Here is a 26,040-nt window from a genome sequence, read left to right as displayed (position 1 = left end):
TCAGCCACCACCACCCTCATCACCGGTCTTCCCACCATTATCTCCACCACAGGCAGCCAACGCAACCACCAGCCGACCACCAAGAGCCAAGCGCGTTTTTTTTTTCCTCTTCTTCTTCCTTCCTCTGCCACAGGAAGCCGACGCCATCAACAGCTCCACCGTTGCAACCACCGGCAGCACACCTTCCTCAGCCAGAATACTGACGGCAGCCACGACCCTTCAGCCAGGTAAGCCACTCTTCTTCCCCTTCTTCTTTTTCTTCATTGCTGTCGTTGTTTTTGCAGGAACAGAGGACGTGAATTATAATTCACGTCCTACTGTTCACGCATGAATAGTGGCATGAATTATAATTCACGTCCACTGTTCATGCAGTGGACTTTTTTATTTTTTTTATTTTTTTTTAAATCCAAAAAAATTTCAAAAAATCATTTAAAAAAATTTATGATTTTTCTCAAATATTTTCTACCAATTTTTGCATAATATCGGGTTGTATATTTACATTGTAAAATACAAATCCAGTATTAAAATACCCGGTTTTCTCCGAAATTTTTTTTAAAAAAATAAAATTCAAAACAATCATAAAAAAAAATGTGTGATTTTCTCGTATATTTTTCTACCAATATTTTAGACGAGTTTCCTATTTTTAGGAACTGATGTCATTTTTTAACGTCTTTTTACGAACGTTGTTTGTCGACACGTCTCTTTTTATAGAAAAGGACCGATGTAAAAAAAAAAAAAGAAGTTTAAATACCAAACAAATATGGATTATATCCATAATTTTATTTTATTTTTTTTGTAACTCAGACGTAAATCTCCTTTTTAGGGTCAAACGTCGATATTTTAGACAAGTCTTCTATTTTTAGGGACTGATGTCATTTTTTAACGCGTCTTCTATTTTTAGGGACCGACGTTAACTATTTAAAAAAACGAAATTGCAAATAAACTCAAAATATAATAGCATTTAAATCAAATAAAAAACACACAAGTAAGGGTAACCTTTCTTTTGAAAGGATGTTTTAAGGGTGGTGTCTACCTTCCCTTAATCATAACTAACCCAGTACCCGAATATCTAGAACCAGTGTTTAATTTGGGATTTCTAGTTCCCTCAAATTACTAGATGGTGACTCCAATAAAATATTCATTTCCCCCAATAAGAAAAAAAAACTTTTTGTTAAATTAAACAAAAAAAGAGGAGCCGTCGCCCGACGTCGTGTATCGACACCTTCCTTGACCTTCTGGATGTTGAGTTTAATATTCAACAAATCTCCCCCTTAAACTCAATCGAGGGATGTCATGCCAAGCATGCACACTTCTCCCTTCAATGCCTTCTCTTTGCTTGTAGCCTTTATCCACTAATTTGGCTTTCGTCTTGTAGACCCTTTTGACACCTATTGCTTTCTTGTTTTTTGGTGGATGAGTCAGCTTCCAGGTATCATTCTTCTCAATGGCATGTATTTCTTCATCCATTGCTTTTATCCATTTCTTTTATGTGACAGCTTTATTGAAGCTTAATGGGTCACTATTTGCAAAGAAATAAAATAAAGTTGTATCTTCCATGACTTGAGTGGCATCGTACATCTCTTCAAGATTTCGCATCCTTCTTGGTCCTTCTGATGAGGATGCTGATGGTGGTGTTGATGATGATGCTCCTGGTGTGTTCCTCCTGTTGAATACAGGGAATCTGTGTACCGGACTTTGTGGTTCAGCTACTGGTATAAACACCGGACTTTGTGGTTCAGCTGCTGGCACAATCGGTTCTTTTGCAGGTACAATCGGTTCTTCTGCAAGTACTGTTGGTACTTTATCACCTTCAAGGATCAAATCAATGTTGATCCATTCCACTGCTTCTTGATCATCATTCCATTCCCAAGATTTATCTTCTTCAAAGATAACATCTCTACTCATAATCACCTTCTTCATGATGGGATTATATAGCTTGTATCCCACCCTTCTTTCACCATATCCGACAAAGATGCATTTCTCGCTTTTATCATCAAGCTTTGTCCTTCTTGCATCTAGGATCTTTGCATATGCCACACAACCAAAGACTCGTAGATGAGCAACACTTGGTTTGTGACCACTCCATGCTTCTTCTGGAATGACGCCTTGCAAACTTCTGGTTGGGCAGCGATTCAGTAGATACACTGCACATGATACAGCTTCAGCCCAGTATTGCTTGGGCAATTTCTTTGCTTTGAGCAGACTTCTTGCCATGTCAAGAATCGTGTGATTCTTCCTTTCAGCTATACCGTTCAGCTGTGGTGTGTAAGCTGGTGTTGTCTGATGTCTGATGCCTTATTGTGTACAAAAGGCTTCAAAGTCATTTGTTGTATATTCTCCACCTTGATTAGATCTTACGGTTCTGATCGTGTAACCAGTTTGCTTCTCCACAATTGCTTTAAAATCTTTAAAACAATTGAATACTTTTGACTTCCTCTTCAGAAAGTATATCCATGTCTTTCTATTAAAATCATCAATAAAAGTGATGAGGAAGTACCTATTTTGTCCAGTCGACATAGGCGTTATTGGACCACACACATCTGTGTGCACTAACTCTAGTGGCCTCTTTGCTCTCCACTTGACTTCTTTGGCAAAACTGGATCTGTGATGTTTGCTGAGGACACAACTTTCACAGACTTCATCTGGATGATCAATGTGAGGCAAACCTTTGACCATCTTCTTGCTTGCTAGCATCTTCAGACTCATAAAAATTCAGATGTCCAAGCCTTAGGTGCCAAAGCCATTCTTCACTGTTGGTGATGGCACTCAAACACCTTGTTGCATCATACTGGATGTTCAAAGGAAACATCCTATTCTTGGACATTTTCACGTAGGCCATTAATCTCCAATTGTTGTCTCTAATTGTCAGATGACAATTCTTCGAGTAAAAAGTATACCCTCTCTCCAAATGTTGACCTATGCTAATCAGGTTCTGCTTTATGACTGGGACATAATACACATCGGCGATGTAGCTGGAATCGTCGTTCTTCAACTTAATTGGGATGCTGCCTTTACCTTTGAATGGAACCTTTGTGGTATCTCCAAAAGTAACTAGACCTTGCTTGGTCTCATCTAGATAACTAAATAACTCTCGGTAGCCGCACATGTGATTGCTGGCTCCAGTATCTAGATACCATTTATCTTCCTGTTTCTCGCCAAGTTCTTGTTGGACAAGAAATGCAGCTTCTTCTCTGTCATCCTTCTCTGCATAGGTGGCTTGCTCACGTATCTCCAACGGAGCTTTCCTTCTGCATTCAGTGCTATAGTGCCCAAATTGATTGCAACTATAACATTGGATATTCCTCTTCTCACGGTTATTGTAACCGCCTCCTCTTCCTCTAGGAGTGAATGCATGTTGGCCTCGACCTCCTCTGGTGGTGTTTCTGCCACCTCTTCCTCTAAAGCTTGTATTCCAAGATCCTCTTCCTTGGAATTGCTGAAATCCTCCTCTGGATTGTTGACTTCTTTCTTGAGTGGGATATCCACTTGTTGAAGTCTCCCCTTGCTCATATCTGTCCTTGAGAGACAGCTTTGCTTGTAAGGCATGCTCGATGGCCTTATCTCCATTTTGCTTTACAATCTTCTGCTCATGAGCTTACAAAGAACTCATAAGCTCATCAACTGTCAATTTGTCCACTTCTTTGGACTCTTCAATTGCGACAACAACAAAATCAAATTTTGGATCTAGGGATCTCAAAATTTTCTCAGTAATTCGAGAATCGACGATGGCTTCTCCATTTCTCCTCATCTGGTTGACTATCACCATAATCCTTGTGTGATAATCAGAAATAGACTCCGAGGACTTCATTTGCAATAACTCAAATTCACCTCGCAAAGATTGAAGACGAATCTTCTTGATTCTATCAGCACCTTTGTATTTCTGTTGGAGAGCCTCCCATATATCATGTGATGTTTCAGCGGAAGCTATGATCTCAAATGTGTCTTCATCAAGACCCTGATAGATGATGGTCTTTGCTTTGTTGTCTTTCTTTCTGTTGACTTTGAGGGCTTGCTTTTGTGCCTCTTGTAAAGCATCTTCTGCTTCTTTGGACTCTGGTTCATCATAACCAGTTTGTACAATATCCAAACACTCTTGTGACCCAAGGAATGCCTTCAATCTGATGCACCAACTATCATAGTTGTCTTTGGTCAGCTTCGGGATGAGTGTATGTGTACCTTCTGTAGTCATTTTGCTCTTTTAATGACTATATCGCCTTCTGGGAGCCACATTTGGCCAAACCGACACTGTAGATCGATTCGGAATGGTCCAAATAGTTAGGAACCGGTCTGACTTTGTTGAAATCGGGTCCAAAAATGGGTGAACCGGTCCAAAAACCAATTCTGTACGGCGGGTGGTTCGCTGGGTTGAACCGGGAATATTTTGTCGGCTCGGCGCGGCTTTGATGACGGCGCGGCGCGGCGCGGAGTACGGCTCGACTTGTGGCTCGGCGGACTAGGGGCGGACTTGGCTTAAGCGGCTCGGCGTGTGGCTCAGTCGTCTTCAACCTTTAGAGCGCGTTGGATGCGCGTGGTCTTCTGTGCAGAATCTTCAGGCGGCGCGTGTGGGCTACCTCCGTCTCCGTTGAAGCTGATTCTTGCACCAGTGAGTTCGTATTGATGAGCTCTACACTGTGGAATGATCAAAACTTGTTTTTGACAACTTTGAAAATTCGGATATACCCCAAAACTCTTCTGTTTTCTGACGAACGGGGCTCTGATACCAATTGTTGGTGGGAGAAACCACTGGTGGTGGCTTGGAAACACTCAGAGGGGATAAAACACAAGGTTTTATTACAAGAACCGAAGCTTACAATTAATTAACAAAAGCTTACAACAATACACGCCCTCTCTCTCTCTCTCTTTCTCTTTCTAGTGTTTCTCTCAATTCTCTCCACATAATTTAACAGAAGCTGGGCACTCTATTTATACACGAAATCAAAAACTAGAAAATTCAACCTTCAAGTATGAAGGCGGCTGGTGGCTGTGGCGGCTGGTGGCTGTGGCAGCTGGTGGCTGGTCGGTTGGTGGCAGCTGTGGTTGCCTTCCTTGACTTTCTGGATGTTGAGTTTAATATTCAACAATTTGCAGGTGTCTAGTATATTACAAGCATAAGACTTTTCCAAAGAGAAAACATACCTTCCTTCAAGAAGAGCATTTTTGAGCCAGGTATCCAACTGTAAAGCCCATGAAGGAACAAGACTGCCACTGGGTTGCATGGTCCCCAAGTTGTGAGTAGTAGCTCCAGATCCCATGATGAGGATACCTTCCTCCCTAAGGGGGGCCAATGCCTTCCCCAAGTTATAATGGTAAGTTCCATCTCTATCAGTCTGAACAGAGAGCTGGCACACTGGAATGTCAGCCTCAGGATACATGAACATCAGAGGAACCCATGTGCCATGGTCAACTCCTCGTGTTTTATCTTCCTTCACACGCTTGAAGCCATTTGCCATGAGCACCTGGTGGTGTATATTTGAGCTGGAAGAAGGGGAAAAATATTGGAAACATAAATAAAAAGATCCAATTAACAATAAAAAGACAAGTTTCAACTTGAAAACGCTAGCTAATTAATTGTTCAATGTAAAGGTAAGAAACTTTGTTTGCCTTTTAATCATCACCAAGATGAAATTCTCCAACGTAAGAAACTTTCAACAGATCAATAACTCTCCGCTGCAGGAGAAAGCAACAGCTAACAACAGCCCTAAGGTTTAGAACTCTGTATATTATAGGGAATATCTTTAACAGTGCAATCACAGTTTTAACAATTTGCAGGTGTCTAGTATATTACAATAAAAAACTTATTCTTTTTCCTGAATATCTCATCATATCTATCACTCTTATAAGAGTTTATCAAGCTACAATTGGAACAAAATTTCACCAACCCAGATAAGAAAAAACCTTTTAATAAAAAAAAAACAAGACTTTCAAAACATTTTCACATGCATAAAACATAAAAGAAGCAATTGGCCCACACCAAAGAACTAAAGACATTCTTCTACCTAAATATTAGATCATAATCTCTCAAAACTTAATCAACCTGAAAACTCACCAACCCTGATAAGAAAAACCATTGAGAAATAAAAAAACAGAAAACTTTGAGAGAAAAATAAATCAAAAGTACCTTATACATGGATTTGGGGAAGCCATAGAAGTCATAAATGGTGTCATTGCGATTAACAACATTAACAGTTGGTTCTTTGGTATCCCAATGGCCAGAAATAACAAGAATGGCTTTAGGTCTTTCTTTGAAAATTTGTTGCCATGTCTTAAAGAATTTCCTCGCTGGTATGCTTTCATCGATCGCCATCATTGGTGACCCATGGGAGATATAAACCGTATCCATCAAACCCCTTTTGCAAATTGAAAAAAATCTGTACTTTTGATTCAATGAATGGAGCAAACGCATTAATAGCAACAAGAAAAATATTCTCTTCTTCTTCTATGGTACCATATATATATATAGGAATTTCGACAGGGTCTCGCAAAGCGATGAGTTTGGTTTGACCTTGACCTTCTTGATGATGTCTTGGCTGACGTTGTTTTTGTCAAATTGATCCTTGTGTATGGTAATGATTTTCATATTTGGTCGGCAATGTATTTTTTTATGTAAAGTCTATCTTGTATCTAATATATGTATTAAAAGTTTGTTGGGTGAAGATGTGTTTTTTAAAAGTAGTTTTTAATTGAAAATTTAATAAATTTTTTATTTATATTAGTATACTAAATTTATTAAAAAATCTAAAAAAATATCAATTTAATATTTTTTCAAATAAAAAATAATTTAAAATAGGTTTAATAAAAAAACAAATATTTTCAAAAAGTCTGTTTAAAATTATGATCCAATTTTTCCCTAACCATAAATTTAAAAATATTTAATTAAATCTTATCTACCATAATTTTGTGTGGATATTACTAAAAATTTTGTTTTGAAATATAAGAAAAGCTAGTTTTTTTTTTTAATATATTTGCTTTTTTTTTAAATGGCAACCAAAAAATCCTGGGCATGTCCTTATTTAACATAGAACTAAAAGATATAAGTGTTTTATTATGAATTGTTCAGTGTAATTCATAATAAAACGACTAATTTGCTAGATATAAATAATTAGAGTATATATAGGGGTAAAATAATAGTTTTACATTTTGTTACAGTGTAATTACGCCAAATTTTTTTTTTTTTAAAAGCCCTATATCTTGTGAAGCTAGAAGAAGCTAGAAGTTAGCTGGCACCAATTGGTGCCACCTAAGTCAAAGATTGTAGGCACCGAATTGGTGCCAGCCAAATCAATATTGTAGGCACCAATTCGGTGCTACAAGATGACTAAGGCAAGGAAGCTTGCCTATAAATAGGCAGTGCATCCTTGCCTTATAAAAAACATCACAAGAAAGAAAGAGAGAAAGAAGAGAGAGTGAAGAGAGAAAATAATACCACAAAGTTGTGAGGTATTTGTGAGAGAGTAAGTGAGGTGTTTTCTCCTAGTAATAGAGAGATTCTTAGTGGTTCTCCTATTATTTGAGAGAGGTTGTAATTCCCACATTACTAGTAAAATCCTTCTATACTTGCCAATGGACGTAGCCTAATTGGATGAACCACGTAAATTCTTGTGTGTCACTTCTCATTTTATCTTGTCCCTTACCTTTTGTCTTGTCGGGTTTGCATGTCAGTATCCTAACAGTGGTATCAGAGCCTTCTTGATTGTTGTTGTTAACACACAAAATTCGTGTATACGACTACTATTCACGTCTATGACACTATTCACCTATACAGTACTATTCATCCATATGGTACTGTTCACATACGTTACTGTTCACATATGTTATATAGAAAGTCAGTGCAGTGATTAAATACAATCTAGGAAGTTCTGTCTAAGGAGATTGGGTTTTAAGCGGGACCGTTTGTGACGCCTCCAATCTTTCCTGGAAACTTACTTAGTGAAGTATTATTCACACGATACTATTTCTATATACGTTACAGATCTGTGAAACGGTGATAGCTGAATAGATCTCGGTGAATACAATGGCAGCAAAGTACGAGATTGAGAGGTTCAAGGGGAGCAATTTCTCACTATGGAAAATGAGAATCAAGGCAATCTTGAGGAAAGACAATTGCTTGGCAGCAATTGGGGATCGGCCCGCGGAGATCACTGATAATGCAAAATCGAATGAGATGGATGGCAATGCTATTGCTAACATACATTTAGCATTAGCCGATGAAGTATTATCAAGTGTGGCGGAGAAGAAAACAGCTAAGGAGATATGGGAGACTCTAACCAAGCTATATGAGTCCAAGTCTTTGCATAATAAGATTTTCTTAAAGCGGAGACTTTATACCCTTCGAATGGCAGAAACCACGTCGGTGACTGACCACATCAACACAATAAGAACTCTATTTTCACAACTCACTACATTGGGTCAACAAATAGAGGAACATGAAAGTGCAGAGCTTCTACTTCAAAGTCTTCCTGATTCGTATGATCAACTCATTATCAACTTGACCAATAATATCCTCTCAGACTATTTAGTCTTCGATGATGTTGTAGCTGCTATCTTGGAAGAAGAAAATAGGCGCAAAAACAAAGGAGACAGAAACAGTTCAAACCAAGCTGAGGCATTGTTGGTATTAAGAGGAAGATCAACGGAACGTGGCTTCAGTGGGAGTCAAAGGCAGGGGAGGTCCAAATCAAGAAGTAAGAAGGCTGTGAAATGCTACAACTGTGGCAGAAAAGGGCACTTCAAAAAGGATTGTTGGTTTAAAAAGGGTATAGAGAATACTGCAGAGTCATCAAAACCTCAAGGATGTGTTGCAAGCACCTCAGAAGATGGGGAGATTTTATATAGTGAAACAGCAACAATCTCTACTGATAGAGAAGAGCTCACTGAGGTCTGGCTAATGGATTCAGGAGCAACATGGCATATGACCCCTAGACGAGATTGGTTCTATACATATGAACCTATCTCTGGAGGCACAGTGTTCATGGGTGATAATCATGTTTTAGAGATTGATGGCATTGGCACCATCAAATTGAAGATGTATGATGGCTTAATTCGTACTATTTCAGGTGTTGCTACCCATTTTTTGACCCATATTTTTGATAAATTTTCAGAAAAAAATCAAAAATAGCAAAAAAACAAAGAAAAACCCAAAAAAATGTATTTTTGATGTATTTGCATCGTTTTAGCATTTTCAACATCATCTCAAAAGAATTTAAATTTTCAAAGGTTTTGAACGCGTTCAAATTTTAACGCGTTAATTTTATAATCACTGATTCTTCTTCTTGAGTCGACGTTGATATTGCTCGCTTTCAAAAATACCAAAAAAATAAGAAAAATCAAAATTTACAAAGAAAGAAAGAAAAGAAAAGAAAAGTTGGGGGACTAGTTTGGAAAACCTAGCAAAACTTATCCTATAAATACTAAGCTACACTGAAATTTAGAGGGGGGGAGAAAAATTTTACACGGGGAAAAAAAAAAGAGTAACCCTACCGATCATCTTCCCTGCGCAGCCGCCCCGGAGGATAAAAAACTGAAGCTTCCACCTTTTCATATTGGGAAGCCGCCGGCCTGGCCTTGGAAAGAAAACTAAAAATTTCCTGCAGCCGCCAGCTCTCTCTGGTTTCCCCCAAGCCACAAAAACCATCTCCCCCATTTCCACAAACTCTCCCTCTCTTGGCCCCTTCTCCCCAGCCAACAAGCCGCCCAAAGTCTTCCCCTTTTCTTGGTCAAAAAGACCACCAGAGGAGAGGAGCCGTCTGCACACAGACCTCCCCCCCGGCCATTTTCGTTTCTCTTCTCCCCAACAAAGCCAGCCGAATAGACGCCAACAGCAGCGGCGCCGTCTTCACCAGTGAGCCCGCAGTCAACACACGGCAGCGCCGGGGCAACACTCTCTTCTTCATCGCCGGTGGCTCCAGCTCTGACCGACCCTTCCCTCAGCCACCGGGAACACCGCCTGGCAGCCCGCATGCCCTCGTTCTCACCAACACCCGAACCGGCCACGGGCAGCTGCACAGACACGATAGAAGCTCAGCCGCCGGTCGCCCCTTTGACATTCCGCTGGCCACCTAAAATGGAGTAGAAGGTGGAATAAAAATAGAAGAAACAGATCCAAAACAAGCGAAGACAGATTCAGATCTGAAAAAGAAAGAAGACCGGGACAGATCTGAGAAGGAGAAGACAAAATAAAAACTACTGCTTGTTGTGTTTTTTTGACCTTGCAGGTGGCATTACTTCACACCGCCGGTGCAGAAAGGGAGAGGAGTAGAAAACGTCCCAGATCGCTCTGCCTCTTGGGTTTTTCCTGCGGCGGCGCGTGAACCCACGCGCCGCCACCACTGGCGGCGCGTGGAGGAGACGCGCCGCCACTGTTCCCGCGCCCAGAAACCTTCCAGCACTGTTCCGGGCCTTCCCTGCAGTTACTGTAGATTTTTTGGGTTTTTATTTTGTAATTTCTGAATTGTATTTGTTTTATTTTGAATTTTTGTTATTTGTTTTACATGTAAAAAAAGATGTATAAGAAAAATAATAATAAGAAAAGAGATGTGTGTGTGTGTGTTTGTATTTTTTTTTATTTATGTTATTGAATTATAAAAATAAAAAAAAAAGACAAAAAGAATTATTTGTTAATTTAAATATGGTTAAATATCTCAAGGACAAATAAAATCAAGTTGTATTTTCCATGAAAATGTAAGAACAAGTTTCTACATATATTCTGGGATTTAATAACTGATTTATCAAAGCCTTAAGAATTTGATTAATATTTCAAATTTTCAAATCACATCAAACCGCAAAGCAGCTTACCTCAGGTAGGGTGCGCTAGGGGTGCTAATACCTTCCCTAGCCACAACCAGTCCCGTACCTACGAATCTCTAGCAAAGACCAGTAAATTCGGGTTTCCTAGTAACCCTCAATAAATACTAGGTGGCGACTCCCAAAGAACCAATCAAGCAAAGAAATGAAAAATCGTCAAATCGTCGCGCGGGGGACGTGCGACATCAGGAGTGCGACATGTGAAAGACTTAAAGAAGAATCTTTTGTCCGTAGGACAATTTGATAGTCTTGGCTGTAAGATCCGAACAGACAATGGAATCATGAAAATTATCAAAGGCGCGCTGGTGGTTTTAAAGGCAAGAAAGACAGTTGCAAACATGTTTGTATTAATGGGAGAAACACATCAGGGGGCAGAAGCATCAATCGCATCAGCCAGTCCTACAGAAGAGAAGACGATGATGTGGCATCAAAAACTAGGCCACATGTCAGAGAAAGGTTTAAAGGTTCTCTCTGATCAGAAGTTACTCCCTGGACTTACAAAGGTTACTTTACCTTTTTGTGAGCCCTGTGTTACAAGTAAACAACACAGGTTGAAGTTTGACACGTCAACAACTAAGAGCAAATGCATCTTAGACCTGATTCACTCTAATGTTTGGCAAGCACCGGTTGTATCCTTGGGAGGAGCAAGATACTTTGTATCATTCATAGATGACTTCTCCAGGAGATGTTGGGTGTATCCGATTAGAAGGAAGGCAGATGTGTTCGCAGTTTTTAAAACCTTCAAAGCGCGGGTAGAACTTGAATCTGAAAAGAAGATCAAGTGTTTGAGGACTGACAATGGAGGAGAATATACCAGTGATGAATTTGATAACTTCTGTCAACATGAAGGTATCAAACGGCAGTTCACAACGGCATACACTCCACAACAAAATGGAGTGGAAGAGTGGATGAACAGAACTCTATTGGAAAGAACAAGAGCAATGTTGAAGGCTGCAGGTCTAGAAAAGTCATTCTGGGCAGAAGCAGTCAATACCGCCTGTTATGTAATAAATCGATCTCCGTCTACTGCAATTGAGTTGAAGACACCGATGAAGATGTGGACTGGAAAGCCAGTTGATATATTTGGAAGTCCTGTGTACGTAATGTACAATACTCAAGAGGTCAGCAAGCTGGATTCAAAATCCAGAAAATGTGTATTCTTGGGATATGCTGATGGAGTGAAGGGGTATCGCTTGTGGGATCCCACTGCCCACAAGGTAGTCATCAGCAGAGATGTCATATTTGCAGAAGATAAAATGCAAATGGAAGAAAATAATAGCATTTTAAAGGAGACTACAGAAGTCCAGATGGAAAATACTCAGAATCGTACTTCTTCTGAAGCTGTACCAGAGCATGAAGAACAAGAACAAATAGAGTCTGAAACTCCTGAAGTTCGACGGTCAACTCGTGAAAGAAGACCACCGGCTTGGCACTCAAAATATGTTACTGAGAGCAACATTGCATACTGTCTTCTAACAGAGGATGGAGAGCCATCAACTTTCCATGAGGCTATCAAAAGCACAAATGTATCTATGTGGATGACAGCAATGCAAGAGGAGATTGAAGCTTTGCACAAGAATAACACTTGGGATCTTGTTCCGCTACCACAAGGAAGAAAGGCCATTGGCAACAAATGGGTTTAGAAGATAAAGCGTGATGGCAATGATCAAGTGGAGCGGTATCGTGCAAGATTAGTGGTGAAAGGATATGCTCAGAAAGAAGGAATAGACTTTAATGAGATATTTTCTCCGGTGGTACGACTTACTACAATCAGAGTAGTCTTGGTAATGTGTGCTATATTTGATCTTCACTTAGAGCAGTTAGACGTGAAAACTGCATTTCTTCATGGAGAACTTGAAGAAGAAATTTATATGCTCCAACCAGAGGGTTTTGCTGAAACAGGCAAGGAGAACTTGGTTTGCAGGTTGAACAAATCTCTATACGGTCTCAAATAGGCACCGAGGTGTTGGTACAAGAGATTTGATTCCTTTATAATTAGCCTTGGGTACAACAGACTCAGTTCAGATCATTGTACATATTACAAGAGGTTTGAAGAAAATGATGTCTTCATCATTTTGTTGTTGTACGTGGATGACATGTTGGTAATAGGCCCCAACAAAGATCAAGTCCAAGAATTGAAGGCACAATTGGCTAGGGAGTTTGATATGAAGGACTTGGGACCAGCAAACAAGATTCTAGGGATGCAAATTCACCGAGACAGAAGTAAGAGGAAGATTTGGCTTTCTCAGAAGAATTATTTGAAGAAAATCTTGCGACGCTTCAACATGCAAGATTGTAAGCCAATTTCCACCCCCACTTCCTATTAATTTCAAATTATCCTCAAGTATGTCTCCTAGCAATGAAGCAGAGAGGATGGAGATGTCTCGAGTACCGTATGCATCAGCAGTGGGAAGTTTAATGTTTGCTATGATATGTACAAGACCAGACATTGCACAAGCAGTGGGAGCAGCTAGTCGATACATGGAAAATCCTGGTAAAGAGCATTGGAATACTATTAAGAGGATCTTGAGATACATCAAGGGTACCTCAGATGCCGCATTATGTTATGGAGGATCAGAATTTACTGTCAGAGGTTATGTTGATTCAGATTTTGCTGGTGACCTTGAGAAAAGAAAATCCACTACAGGCTATGTGTTCATAATTGCAGGAGGAGCTGTGAGCTGGGTCTCTAAACTTCAGACTGTTGTAGCGTTATCCACAACAGAAATTGAGTATATGGCAACTACACAGGCTTGTAAAGAAGCAATATGGCTGAAGAAACTTATGGAAGAGCTTGGGCACAAACAAGAGAGGATTCTTTTGTATTGTGATAGTCAGAGTGCCTTGCATATTGCAAGGAATCCAGCGTTTCATTCAAGAACAAAACATATAGATGTACAATATCACTTTGTTCGTGAAGTGGTGGAAGATGGAAGCATGGATTTTCAGAAGGTTCACACAAAGGAAAACCCAGCAGATGCTTTGACCAAACCAGTCAACACTGATAAGTATATATGGTGCAGATCCTCTTGTGGCCTAGCAGACACGTAAGCAGCATGAAGATGGCAAATATTGACAGGATAGAAGAATCACAGATGATCATGTGTGAAGACTTGATTAAATCATCAAAGTCTTCAAGTGGGAGAATGTGAAGCTAGAAGAAGCTAGAAGCTAGCTGGCACCAATTGGTGCCAGCTAAGTCAAAGATTGTAGGCACCGAATTGGTGCCAGCCAAATCAATATTGTAGGCACCAATTCGGTGCTACAAGATGACTAAGGCAAGGAAGCTTGCCTGTAAATAGGCAGTGCATCCTTGCTTTATAAAAAACATCACAAGAAAGAAAGAGAGAAAGAAGAGAGAGTGAAGAGAGAAAATAATACCATAAAGTTGTGAGGTATTTGTGAGAGAGTAAGTGAGGTGTTTTCTCCTAGTAATAGAGAGATTCTTAGTGGTTCTCCTATTATTTAAGAGAGGTTATAATTCTCACATTACTAGTAAAATCCTTCTATACTTGCCAGTGGACGTAGCCTAATTGGGTGAACCACGTAAATTCTTGTGTGTCACTTCTCATTTTATCTTGTCCCTTACCTTTTGTCTTGTCGGGTTTGCATGTCAGTATCCTAACATATCTGAGGGGCATGCTTTTGAACTCTACCACTGGACGGTCTTGTAATATTTGTTCCTGAAAGTTGCAGAAAGACATTGCAAAGATTCTCGAATTTTGCTTGCGAACCCTTTAACGGGACATCAGTTTCATATTCATAGTCCATGCAAACGCCATTGTAGGTTCATTCTAGCAGTTCCGCCATGCGATCAACAATTTGTCATAGCTTTCTCCACTATATTCCCTTATTAACAATCTATAGACATGGCAGAGATCATGACGGTGACTGGATTATCATTGACTATGCTATTGAGTGGTACTTGTTCACCTGGTTGCTTGTTCCAGGATTCATTGAATTTAGTTCCTTCAGATGAACAATATTTTTTCTTGGTTCAATTGCGAAGCTCAAAATTAAGAGTTTATGTGGTAGACGTTTTGAGGATGGAATGCGTGAAGGTGAACAGCTTAGGCAATCAAGAAGCAACCAGGCCGAAAGAATAAGCAGCATTCTATGTTACATTGTCAGTGCCATTCATCATCCCCTTTCTCCTTGCAGCTTTAAATCGTGTTCTGTATCATATAGGCTTATCAGATGCAACAAGGTTCACGAGGATTTGCTTAAAGAAGAGAGTAGCTATATGTATAAATAGAGAAATACATTGGGACTGTTCCCTCCTCTGCAAATTATTTCAAGTTAATATACATGATACAACATTTACTAAATGGATTTTACTGTACTAATTCGCAGAAGATGGCCTGGCTCTCCGTACGAGTTTGTGGAATCAGAACAGTATGATCCGTTTATAGATCACATGCTATAAGTTTGGCTTGGATTATGCCAGAAATGGTTTCTAATAGCCTTGTATTTTGTGTTGATCGCGGAAAACCCAGGATCAGAAAGAAGGTCCTCAACAGAAGTTTGACCTTCGAGCATGCTCGCAAGTTGAGACCTTGTAGGCCTAAGAGTTGGGGACGCATTGGTGCATAAGAGAGCGACATTTAGTATCACCATAGCCTCCTCTGAAGAATGCTCTGACCCCAATTAAGGTTATTTCATTAAAATCCAATTAAAGAGAATTTAAAAATGACAATTATCAGGCTACCCAGAAGCTTACTTCCAAGAAATATGTGAAAGAAATAAAAATATTTAACACATCGACTTGCAGGAAATCTATTTATCCGGTGAGGTTATTGAAGTTGAGATCTCTACATAGTACAAATAAAAGTCCTTAAGCGGAGAAAAAAGAAAAATAAGTAAATAAATAAAAAGGGAAGTATGTGGTGCAGCTTTAGGATTTTCAAAAGAGAAGCTCAGCAGCTCATGTTTTATCTTCTTTGGGCTAAAGAGAAGCTCAGCAGATCAACTGAAGATACCAGTTTTCCAGTTCTTCACTGGGCATTTGTTCTGTAGTAAAAGGAGTGTTTCCATAGCTCTTAATTGTGCTTCAAACAGAAAATCTTTTTGTCGAGTATTTATATCTATGTCATGAACAAATCAAAGGACAAGAGCATTAGCGGAAAAGGGCATAAGATTAGAAGAAATCGCACTCACAAAGTTTTATGGATCTCATATTACTCAGAGGTGGGAAGGAAGACCCTCTTCCTGTTAAGTCATAAAGATACTATGTGATGTTTTCCATTGAGCATTAAACCAAGAATAGCGTCAAGTGTTTTATAAATGTTTTCCAATGAGCAAGAAACCAAGAATGGAAGAGAATTCTAGAGAGTATAAGCTTACTCCGTCAAGAAGGTAAACAAACTCCTCCATTGGCCTGTGGTTTGTGTTGCCCTTACCACTGACAATTTCCAAAGCAACAACTCCAAAGCTATAAACATCTGCTTAGTTGGTAAAGTAGCCAAGCATTGCGTACTCAGGAGCCATATATCCACTGAAAAATAGAGAAAAAATTGATTAGAAAGTTGCGTTTTCAGGAGCTACACAATCCATGGTTTTCATTTGCTTTCATTCCCTCATTAAAGGACTGCTGATCAAACAATTGGAGTTTTGATTTTTTCAAGAGACAGGGAACAGAGGAATTAAAATTCAATTAAAACACGATTGCTTACCCGTAATTCATTATTTATATTAAGGGGCAATGTCTTCTCCTCCCAATCAAACTCTACGAACGGCAGAGTATAAAACCAGCAAGCACCTAAACTTAATTCGATATTATATTATATTAAGAGCAGACTCATATCATGCCTGAATCTTTACAAAGGGACGAAGAACATCATCCTTGGCGTTAGGATGCTCCCACTCCCACTCCACTCCACTACTGACTCCCACCATTCTTCAGGTTCTATATAGATTTCTCTAAGAGATGGCTGGCCATTTTCAAGCAATGAAAGACAAATTTCCATCCTCTTCAGCTTCTCACAATTCTTACTTCAATTACTTTGAGAGAATCGCAAATCAGTTTTGTCCACTTCAATTTCAGATTTCTTAACTTTGGGAGCGTGAATCTAGTGTTGGTGCTGCTTTCTTCACCGATAACCCCTTCATCTGATCCTGTTCCACCTATTATCGCCTCCATTTTCTCACAAAAAGAAACTACAATCCTTTCCAAGTTTACGAGGTTTGGCAGGAAGACAAGAGTTACTTCTAATTAAGGGCAGATTCATATCATACCTAAAATCTACAATAGGACGAAGGATATCCTTAGCGTTTGGATGCTCCCACTCCACTACTGACTCCCACCACTCTTCTGCATATACTGTTATTTCTTCAAGAGAAGGAGGAGGAGATGGCTGGCCATTTTCAAGCAACAGAAGATATATTGCCATCCTCTTTAGCTTCTCACATGTTTCTACTTCAATTACTTTGAGAGAATTGCAAATCAGTTTTGCATTACAAATGCTTTTCAGTTCTGGCAATCCCTTCAATACCATAAATACTAACTTTGAGAGCTTCAGTTCAGTGCTAGTGCTGGTGCTGGTGCTGCTTTCTTCACCCATAACCCCTTCTTCATTTGATCTTGTTCCACCAATTATCTCCTCCATTTTCTCACAATGAATAACTGTAATCACTTCGAGGTTTATGAGGTTTGGCAGCAAGATAAGAGGGAACAACTTCTTCATATTAGTACATCCACAACAATAGAATTCTTTAAGACCAGAAAATATACCATTGTAGGATGGCAATGGTAGTGGAGCAGAGTAGAACCAAGAGGATTAAACCAAGCTCTCCATGCTATTGCAATTCCAAATCCATAAAACCTCCAGTTCAGTTGCATACTTTATTAGAGAGGAAACATCGCATAAACTTGTTGCGTCATTACATTTATCAATGGTCAGATGTTGAATGTCCTTTAGGAACATTACCTGAAAATCTCCATCTATGTTTACACTCAAGTTACCTAAAAGAATTGTTTACTTCTTTTAATAAAATAATCATTATCCAGTAGTCCTACAACAATTTCGTATGTGCTTAGTGATTGGGTCTCATCCCGAGATTTGAGATACTCCTCGTAATCAGAGTGACCTTCAAAATGGCATTCCAAACTTTCCAATTTTCTCTAGCATGCTACTTCCTTTCCTTTAACTGAGGGAAAGAGTAGCTCCTTGCCAACAGCTCAAAATTCTACAGAAAAAAGAAAGGTTCTTTGATGCGCTCGGATAAGACTGAAAGAACAACTTCCCACCTACTGACTGAGTAAAGGCCGCCGATCGAAAAAGACCAAGGAGAAAACAGCATTGTGCTATAATACCAATGGCAATAGCGCAACCACTGCTTCATCCAACCCCTGAGAACTGACCATTCGAGAAAGATAGACCAAAGAATTGCTTTTTATCATCATAATGAGAGCGGAAGATAAAGATTTCGTAGACATGCAGCTCTTGAAACCACTACGCTCCCGGATGAACTAAGCTTGGAAATCATTTAGAAGTCCAGTTTTTGATTTTGTTATCGGACCATATCTTCCATCAATTAACCTTTCCTCTAGTACAAAGACTTGCAGGTGAGAGAGTTTAGGTAACAACTCACTAGGAAACTCCTTTTCACCATAACTATTCATTCTAAGATACCTCAGGTTGCGTAGCCATTCCATGCCTTGAGGCATCTTTTCAAGTGTAGTACCAGAGAGATCTGAAAGAGTTTGAAAAGATTGAAAAGAAGAAGTGAAAAACAGAATGCAGATTTTCCTTTGAACAGTGGAGGTTTTTTACTGTTTTATTGAACTGAAAATATCGTTGATTGCTCACTTGTTTCAGCAATCTTTACACGTTTAAATAGACTTGAAACAAACTGAAATGTACCATGTTCAGCTAACAACATAACTGACTCCTAAAGACTAGTTCACGTCCTGAAGACCAGCTCTAGTCTTTTATTTCAGCAGAATTAAAATAACAAAGACAGACAATACTAAAATAAAACAAAGGCAGCAACTTAAGGCATAACTCCAACACTCCTCCTTGCATTAAGGGCTGCATACTCCTATCAGCCTTGTGAGAAATTCGAAACTGTTAGCAGGAAGTGCTTTGGTAAACAAATCAGCCATTTGATCTTCAGTCCTGCAATAAAGTAGCTTAACATCTCCATTCTTTTGCACCTCTCGGATAAAATATAATTTGATGTTGAAATGTTTGGTTTTCCCATGAAACACAGGATTGTTAGAGATTGCTATAGCTGCTTGATTGTCAACTGAGATTTCAGTTGCTTCTTCCTCTTCCATATGTAGATCACGCAGTAACTTTTGAAGCCATAAAGCTTGGTTAACTGCAGCTGTGGCAACAATGAACTCTGCCTCTGCAGTTGATTGTGCAACAATGCTTTGCTTATTGGATGACCATGAAAATATTGTTGAGCCTAGATTGAAACAAAAACCAGAAGTGCTTTTCATGTCATCAATGAATCCACCCTAATCACTGTCAGAAAAGCCATGCAATTTCAGTGTTTTACATTGCATAAATTTAACACCAAAACTGCATGTTCCTTTGATGTAACGCAGGATACGTTTGGCTGCCCTCATATGTAGCTCACTTGGACAATGCATAAACCTTGATAGAAGGTTTGTTGCATAAAGAATGTCAGGTCGATCAACAAGTTCCCACGTATGATTTTTTTCAATCATGTGTATTTCCTCCTTCATTGCTTCCTGCCATGCTGGATTCATCTGCGCATCTTCATAATTTTCTGGTTCACAAACAACCACATTGCTCCTTTGATAGATTTCTTCAAGTGATCTGGTGCCTCGTACTGGTGATTCATCAATTGATTCATTTTGCAGGGAAGTAATAATTTGATCATCAAGCACCGTGATCTCTTGTGTTTCATCCCAGTTCCATTTGTCGTCTTCATGGAACTGCACATCCCGTGTAATTGTAATTTTCAGGGTTTGAGGGAGGTATACTTTGTAGGCTTTAGAAATTGTGCTATAGCCAACAAAGATACCTTGCATTGCCTTCTTGTCCAGCTTGTCCCTCTTAATCTGTGGAATGTGAACAAAACATGTGCTGCCAAAAACCTTAAGAAAACTAAGTGAGGGTTTGTAATTATACCACACTTCAAAAGGAGTTTTTTCTGTCAAAAGCTTTGTTGGGAGACGATTTTGCAGGAATACTGCTGTGCTAGCAGCTTCTGCCCAAAAAACTTTAGGCAAGTTCTTCTCATGTAGCATGCATCTAGCCATCTCCATTATGTATCGATTTCTTCTCTCACTAACCCCATTCTGCTCTGGAGTGTAAGGGGCTGTGAGTTTATGCTCAATGTCAGCTTCTTCACAATAAAGATTGAATTTTGTTGATGTGTATTCTCTGCTCCAGAGAATTCCAGCCACCTCTGATTTGAATTTCATGAAATAAATCCAGCACATTCGAGAGAAATCGTCAATAAACAGCAGGTAATATTTACTGCCATTTAATGATGGTGTGCTTAGAGGACCAGCCACATCGGTATGAATCAGCTGCAGCTTTTGGGATGATCTCCAAGTTGATCTCGGAAATGATTTTCTATTCTGCTTACCAAACTGACAAGCATGACAGTTCAATGTAATTTCAGTAAATGAAGGTATACCTCTGACAGCATCAGAATTCTTCATGGTAAGCATCCTTTGTTGATGGCAGTGCCCCAACCTTTTGTGCCATAACTTAGTATAATTGAGTTTTGTTGGGAAAGCATTATGCTCCTCCTCAAATGGCAGAAACGAGAAACTTTTGCTCTTCATTCTAACTTGTAGAATTTTACACCCAGCAGCATAAAAAATACAACAATGTTGATTTTCAAAAATCACCTTCATTCCTTTCTCAATTAATTGCCCCACACTCAACAAATTCTGATCTATATTAGGCACATAAAGAACATCTGCAATTGTTTTTGTACCTGAATTTGTTGTGATGGCAATTGTTCCCTTTCCCTTGGCTTCAATGCATTCACCATTTCCAATTCTGACTTTTGCAGCTTCTGTAGGCTGCAAATTTCAGAAAAGACTTTTATCAAAAGTCATGTGGTTGGTGCAACCACTATCAATTAGCCAATGGTCTGAGGTGTGGTTTGAATCGAGAAGCATACAACCACAAGCATCTGATCCTCATCATCTTGGTTCGTGACTTGAGCATCTTCTTCTTGTTTTTGATTTTTGAATCTGCAGATTATTGCCTCATGTCCTAGCTGATTGCACTTGCTGCACCTTGCATCAGGCCTCTTCCAGCATTTGAATGGTGGGTGACCACTCTTGTTGCAGTGTTGACAAGGTGGAAAATTCCTTTTAATAAATTTTCCTTTGTTGTAACCTTGATTTGGTTTAATGCTGCCTGAAGCTGCGTTCTTCCTGAAGAACTTCTTATTGTCATAGTCTGCAAATTTTGCTTGCAAAGCACCTTTAATTGCATGATCCTGCCTCATAAGCCTTCTCTGCTCCTGAGCTTGTAAGGCATTTAGCAACTCTGTCAATGTAATTTTTGATAGGTCTTTAGTATTCTCCAATGTTGTAATTGAAGCTTCATACTTTTCTGGTACTGTGACCAGAAGTTTTTCAACAATTCTGGAATCTGCAAATGATGTTCCCAGCAGCCTGACTCTGTTAGCAATCCCCATCAATTTGTCTGAGTACTCCTTTATAGTCTCAGAATCCTTCATCCTTTGCAGCTCAAATTCACGTATCAAGTTTAAGCTTTGCATTCCACGAATTCTTTCATCTCCTGCATATCCTTCTTCAAGTAATCCCAAACATCCTTTGCTGATTGAAGTGACATGATCCTGGTGAAAATGGTTGTCGAAACAGCAGCAAACAGACATGCCTTCGCCTTCGATTTCTTGGTCTTTCTCTCCTTATGACTTTTGATATGAGTCATAGTTGGATTATTAGGCAGTGGTGGCACCTCATAATCCTTTTCAACAGCTTCCCACAAATCTAAGGCTTCTAGGTGAGTTTCCATTCTTACTGCCCATAGTTGAAAATTCTCTCCATTGAAGATTGGAGGAGAATTATGGGTGAAACTTGATTCAGAATCCATCACAGGCCCTTCAAGAAAATTGCTCTGATACCAATTGAAAGAGTTTGAAAAGATTGAAAAGAAGTGAAAAACAGAATGCAGATTTTCCTTTGAACAGTGGAAGTTTTTTACTGTTTTATTGAACTGAAAATATCGTTGATTGCTCACTTGTTTCAGCAATCTTTACACGTTTAAATAGACTTGAAACAAACTGAAATTGTTGGTTTGTAGCACTACAATGTGCCACGTTCAGCTGACCACTAACATAAATGTACCATGTTCAGCTAACAACATAACTGACTCCTAAAGACTAGTTCACGTCCTGAAAACCAGCTCTAGTATTTTATTTCAGCAGAATTAAAATAACAAAGATAGACAATACTAAAATAAAACAAAGGCAGCAACTTAAGGCATAACTCCAACAAGATCTAACCTCTTGAGTGCCCTCAGCTTTTCTAATGATGGTACATGCCTTAACATATTACAACCAATGAGCAATAATAAAGTGAGACTCACCAATTTAGAGACAGAATTAGACAGTTTTGTGATATTTGTATAAGACAGATCAAAAACCTTGAGCCCACACAACTGCTCAACAAAATGAATCTGCTATAAATTGCAACTCTGAATTTTCACATAACAATAGAGTTGAAAGACCGGGATACCTTGGTGAATGGCTGGAAGGAATTTCTTCAATTTGGTTATGCAAAAGTGAAACTCTCATAAGATTCTCTGTCCACTCCTCTACATCTGGCAATTCTTTTAATTTTAAACCTGCTTTAACCATGCCTTGAGAGTTCTCTTGTTGTATTTGGATTGCCATGTCCCTAACCAAATCATGCATCTTGACACATCTGTACGTTTCATCTATTTCTAATAAGGAGACATTTGCAAGTCTATTAAGCATTGTGTGGCCCTCGTCAAATGCTGCTTGCTTGCTCCCCATTCTTTCAATTATTCCCTCGTCGATCAAAAAACCTATCAACTCCTCCCTTACAATATGATGTTCTTCAGGAAATAATGCACAGTATAAGAGACATTGTTGTTGTGCTAAATTAGTTGGTGGGAGAAACCACTGGTGGTGGCTTTGAAACACTCAGAGGGGATAAAACACACTGTTTTATTACAAAAAACTGAAGCTTACAATTACAACAAAAGCTTAACAATTACATGCCCTCTCTCTCTATTCTCTTTCTAGTGTTTCTCTCAATTCTCTCCACACATATAGCATAAGCTGGGCACTCTATTTATACACAAAATCAAAACAAGAAAATTCAACTTTCTAGGTGTGAAGGCGGCTGGCGGCTGTGGCGGCTGGTGGCTGGCGGCTGGCGGCTGCGGCTGCGGCTGGTGGTTGGTCGGTTGGTGGCAGCTGGTGGCTGGCTGGGCGGTGGTTGCCTTCCTTGACCTTCTAGATTAAGTTTAGATTCAACAAATCTCCCCTTTAAACTCAATCGAGGGATGTCATGCCAAGCATGAACACTTCTCCTTTCAATGCCTTCTCTCTGCTTGTACCCTTTATCCACTACTTTGGCTTTCGTCTTGTAGACCCTTTTGACACCTATTGCTTTCTTCTTTTCTGGTGGATAAGTCAGCTTCCAGGTATCTTTCTTGTCAATGGCATGTATTTCTTCATCCATTGCTTTAATCCATTTCACTTATGTGATAGCTTCATTCAACAGATGGAGGTTATACAGTTAAAACTTGTTCTTTACTTATTGATAGAATTGTGAATCCAGGGCTTAGAACTTTTAAGGCTTTGATATGGCAAAAAGGGGTCCCTCCTAAAGTTCAATCTTTTCTTTAGCTAGCTGTTCAGAATAGACTATGCACTATGGGTTTTTTACTTTGCTGTAATATAATCCTAGTTGATCAAGCCTTTTGTATCTTTTGTGAAAATGAGATTGAGACTTTAAATCATCTTCTCCTCCATTGTAGACCAATGTGGAAATTATGGATGAAATTCTTGGATTGGTGGGGTATTAGTGGTTGCCTTCTCTGCTGTGTGGATGATCTTTTACATCAATGGCCCAACCTAGTGTTTGGAAAATTTCAGCGTAAGGTTTGGTCTATGCTTTCTTGTTGTGTTAGCTAGAGTATAAGGCTTATGAGGAACAAGGTAATCTTCAATGATGGAACTGCGACCTTCGAAGACAGTTTCTCCTTAATTCTTTATCGCCTCTTAAATTGGCTCAAGTCTACAGATAAGTTCATGGCTACTAGCACTACTTTAATTATGGGACCTGAAGGTATTATAGATTGGTCTAACACCAAATCAAGGCTTTAAGCATGGCGTATCAGCTTCTTCAATCTTGATGTTCTTTTTCGGTTATGTATCTGTTGACTTTCTTTTCTTTTCTTTTTGTGTTTGCTTTTTGTTTTTGTGATTCTCTTTTTTTTTTTATGCTTTTCTTTCATGTATCTTGTTTTTGGCTACCTTCTGGTTAGCCCTTTCAATATATCGACTTATTCCAAAAATCTTATTCTTTCCCTTCGTTTCCTAGAGGGTTTGGATCAAGAGATGTTCCCACGGTTAAAAAGGGAAGTTTTTTTTTTCCCTAACTAATTTTGAATCTTTAGCTTCCCATTTTGTTCTCTCTTCTAAACATCATTAACCAACTACAATCCAGAAAAGCCAGAAAGTCTATCTGGGAGTTAGAAGGGATCCCAACCCCCCTCACGTCAGGAATAGTGAATCCCTGAACAAAACAACACATGGGATTCTGTTAATTTATATATGTTGAGGTATGTTTATGCCTTTCACATTATAAATCAAGAGAATTATCTTTAATATATATATATATATATATATATATTATATATATTGAGGGAAGTGATTAGAGATAAATATTGAGGATTAATGATAATTGCAATGAAGTATGAGTACATAACATCAAGGTGGAAGGCGCATGTTGAAAGAAAAAGGTTATTAGCTAATTATGGTCCAACGGAAGTGACTTTCAGTGGTAAATTTGGAAAGAGCATTACCATTCAAAATTTCCTCTGGAAATGGCTACTCGTACAAGTTAATGCTTGACAGTCATGTTAATCTCATTAAACTTATCAAGAAGACAACACATTGCATTTCCAGGGTGGTAGATGGGTATGACAGTTAAATGACAATGAGAACTTTACTTGTAATCTTCAAGTGTGATCTATTTACTATCTAATACTTTTGCATGTATGTGCTCCGCGTTCTTATATTCGAGATCTTGACCGCGGTTTTCAAAGATAATTTTCTTTGCTGATGAGCACAATTTGCAGGAAGAGGAGAAAAATGGTTGCATCTGCATTTGGCAAAGATCAAAGTGGGGGTTCAGCTACTCGTCCCACCGTGGAAGATCTCAAGTATCTGTTCATGGTCTAGGACAAACCCCCTAATTCATTCACCTTGCTTCTCATTGCCATCTATTTCTAACTCAACTAGGAAAAGAGTCTGGGGCAAGTGAAACATGAATTTTGACCAGTTAGGGAACCAATGGCTGGACTTGTGAATGCTTGCCCATGTTGTAGCTCAAATCAAAACCGTGGGGGCTGGCAACTTTTTGGGTGTTTTCTTTTTTGTTTTCTGAGAGCCATGACTGGCATTGTTGTTCTCTCATCAAGTAAGAATTCATATCCATTCCAATAGTAAGCTCTATTATTTTTGTGATAAGCTGCCAGCTTCGTCCATTTTCTTGATTTATGACGAGTATATTTATCTGCGAAAGACAACAGAAAATTGTGCAGGCCACACGTTTATCCACAATCCAGCAGGACAAGCACTATTCTGCAGAAGCTTTAAATGACCAATCCATGGCTTTCTTCAGTCTTGGAGGTTCTACTGCATGTACAATTGTTAAAAAAGCCAATTTTTTATTAGTCTTGGAAACAGAAACAATACTAAACTACAAAATGCAGAATGGTATCATTGAATATACAGAGGGAATTTTTTAAAAAAAATGAGACTGCTTCGTAGTTTCTGCAGTATTCACAAGATGAGCTGTGCTATCCATTTTCAAGTAATACAGGAAAGCATGCATAATAAGTAGTGGATATAAACTTTGAATGTACAGTAAGTATATTCAATGAATGCGATTATTATATTTTCAAGAATTTAGCAGCCTTAAAAACTAAAACATTTTTAATCATCATAAAAATGTTTGATTAAACTATTTTATTCATAAAAAATTAAAATCCCAACTTACTTGTACACGTGTACCCT

At 39.0% G+C, this 26,040-nt stretch overlaps 1 protein-coding gene and 1 pseudogene across 1 annotated transcript; both read right to left on the bottom strand.

Annotated features, from left to right (window-relative positions):
• Nucleotides 1-6,534, bottom strand: LOC118039818 (extradiol ring-cleavage dioxygenase-like; annotated as a pseudogene).
• Nucleotides 6,535-18,823: 12,289 nt separating this feature from the next.
• Nucleotides 18,824-22,782, bottom strand: LOC140955148 (uncharacterized). The gene is made up of 7 exons (XM_073406945.1): nucleotides 22,502-22,782; nucleotides 22,254-22,308; nucleotides 21,723-21,881; nucleotides 20,914-21,600; nucleotides 20,636-20,812; nucleotides 19,306-20,371; nucleotides 18,824-19,212 (listed from the first exon to the last, which is right to left on the bottom strand). Exons 1-7 carry the CDS (start codon nucleotides 22,780-22,782, stop codon nucleotides 18,824-18,826), a joined length of 2,814 nt encoding a protein of 937 aa, XP_073263046.1.
• Nucleotides 22,783-26,040: the final 3,258 nt, after the last annotated feature.

The sequence above is a fragment of the Populus alba genome, chromosome 19 (genome assembly GCF_005239225.2).
Source record: "Populus alba chromosome 19, ASM523922v2, whole genome shotgun sequence".
Classification (NCBI taxonomy): domain Eukaryota; kingdom Viridiplantae; phylum Streptophyta; class Magnoliopsida; order Malpighiales; family Salicaceae; genus Populus; species Populus alba.
The sequence above is the reverse complement of the archived record's forward strand: the minus strand, read 5'-3'. Positions and strand labels throughout refer to the sequence as shown.

Excerpts from the sequence above, each read along its gene's own strand:
- LOC140955148 (XM_073406945.1), bottom strand. The coding sequence starts at position 22,782 with ATGGGGAGCAAGCAAGCAGCATTTGACGAGGGCCACACAATGCTTAAT. Across the intron at positions 21,601-21,722 it reads CTGTTGAAAAGGATTATGAG|GATCATGTCACTTCAATCAG; the intron begins GTGCCACCACTG and ends CATTTTCACCAG. Across the intron at positions 19,213-19,305 it reads TGGTGTTAAATTTATGCAAT|GCTCAACAATATTTTCATGG; the intron begins GTAAAACACTGA and ends GTTTCAATCTAG.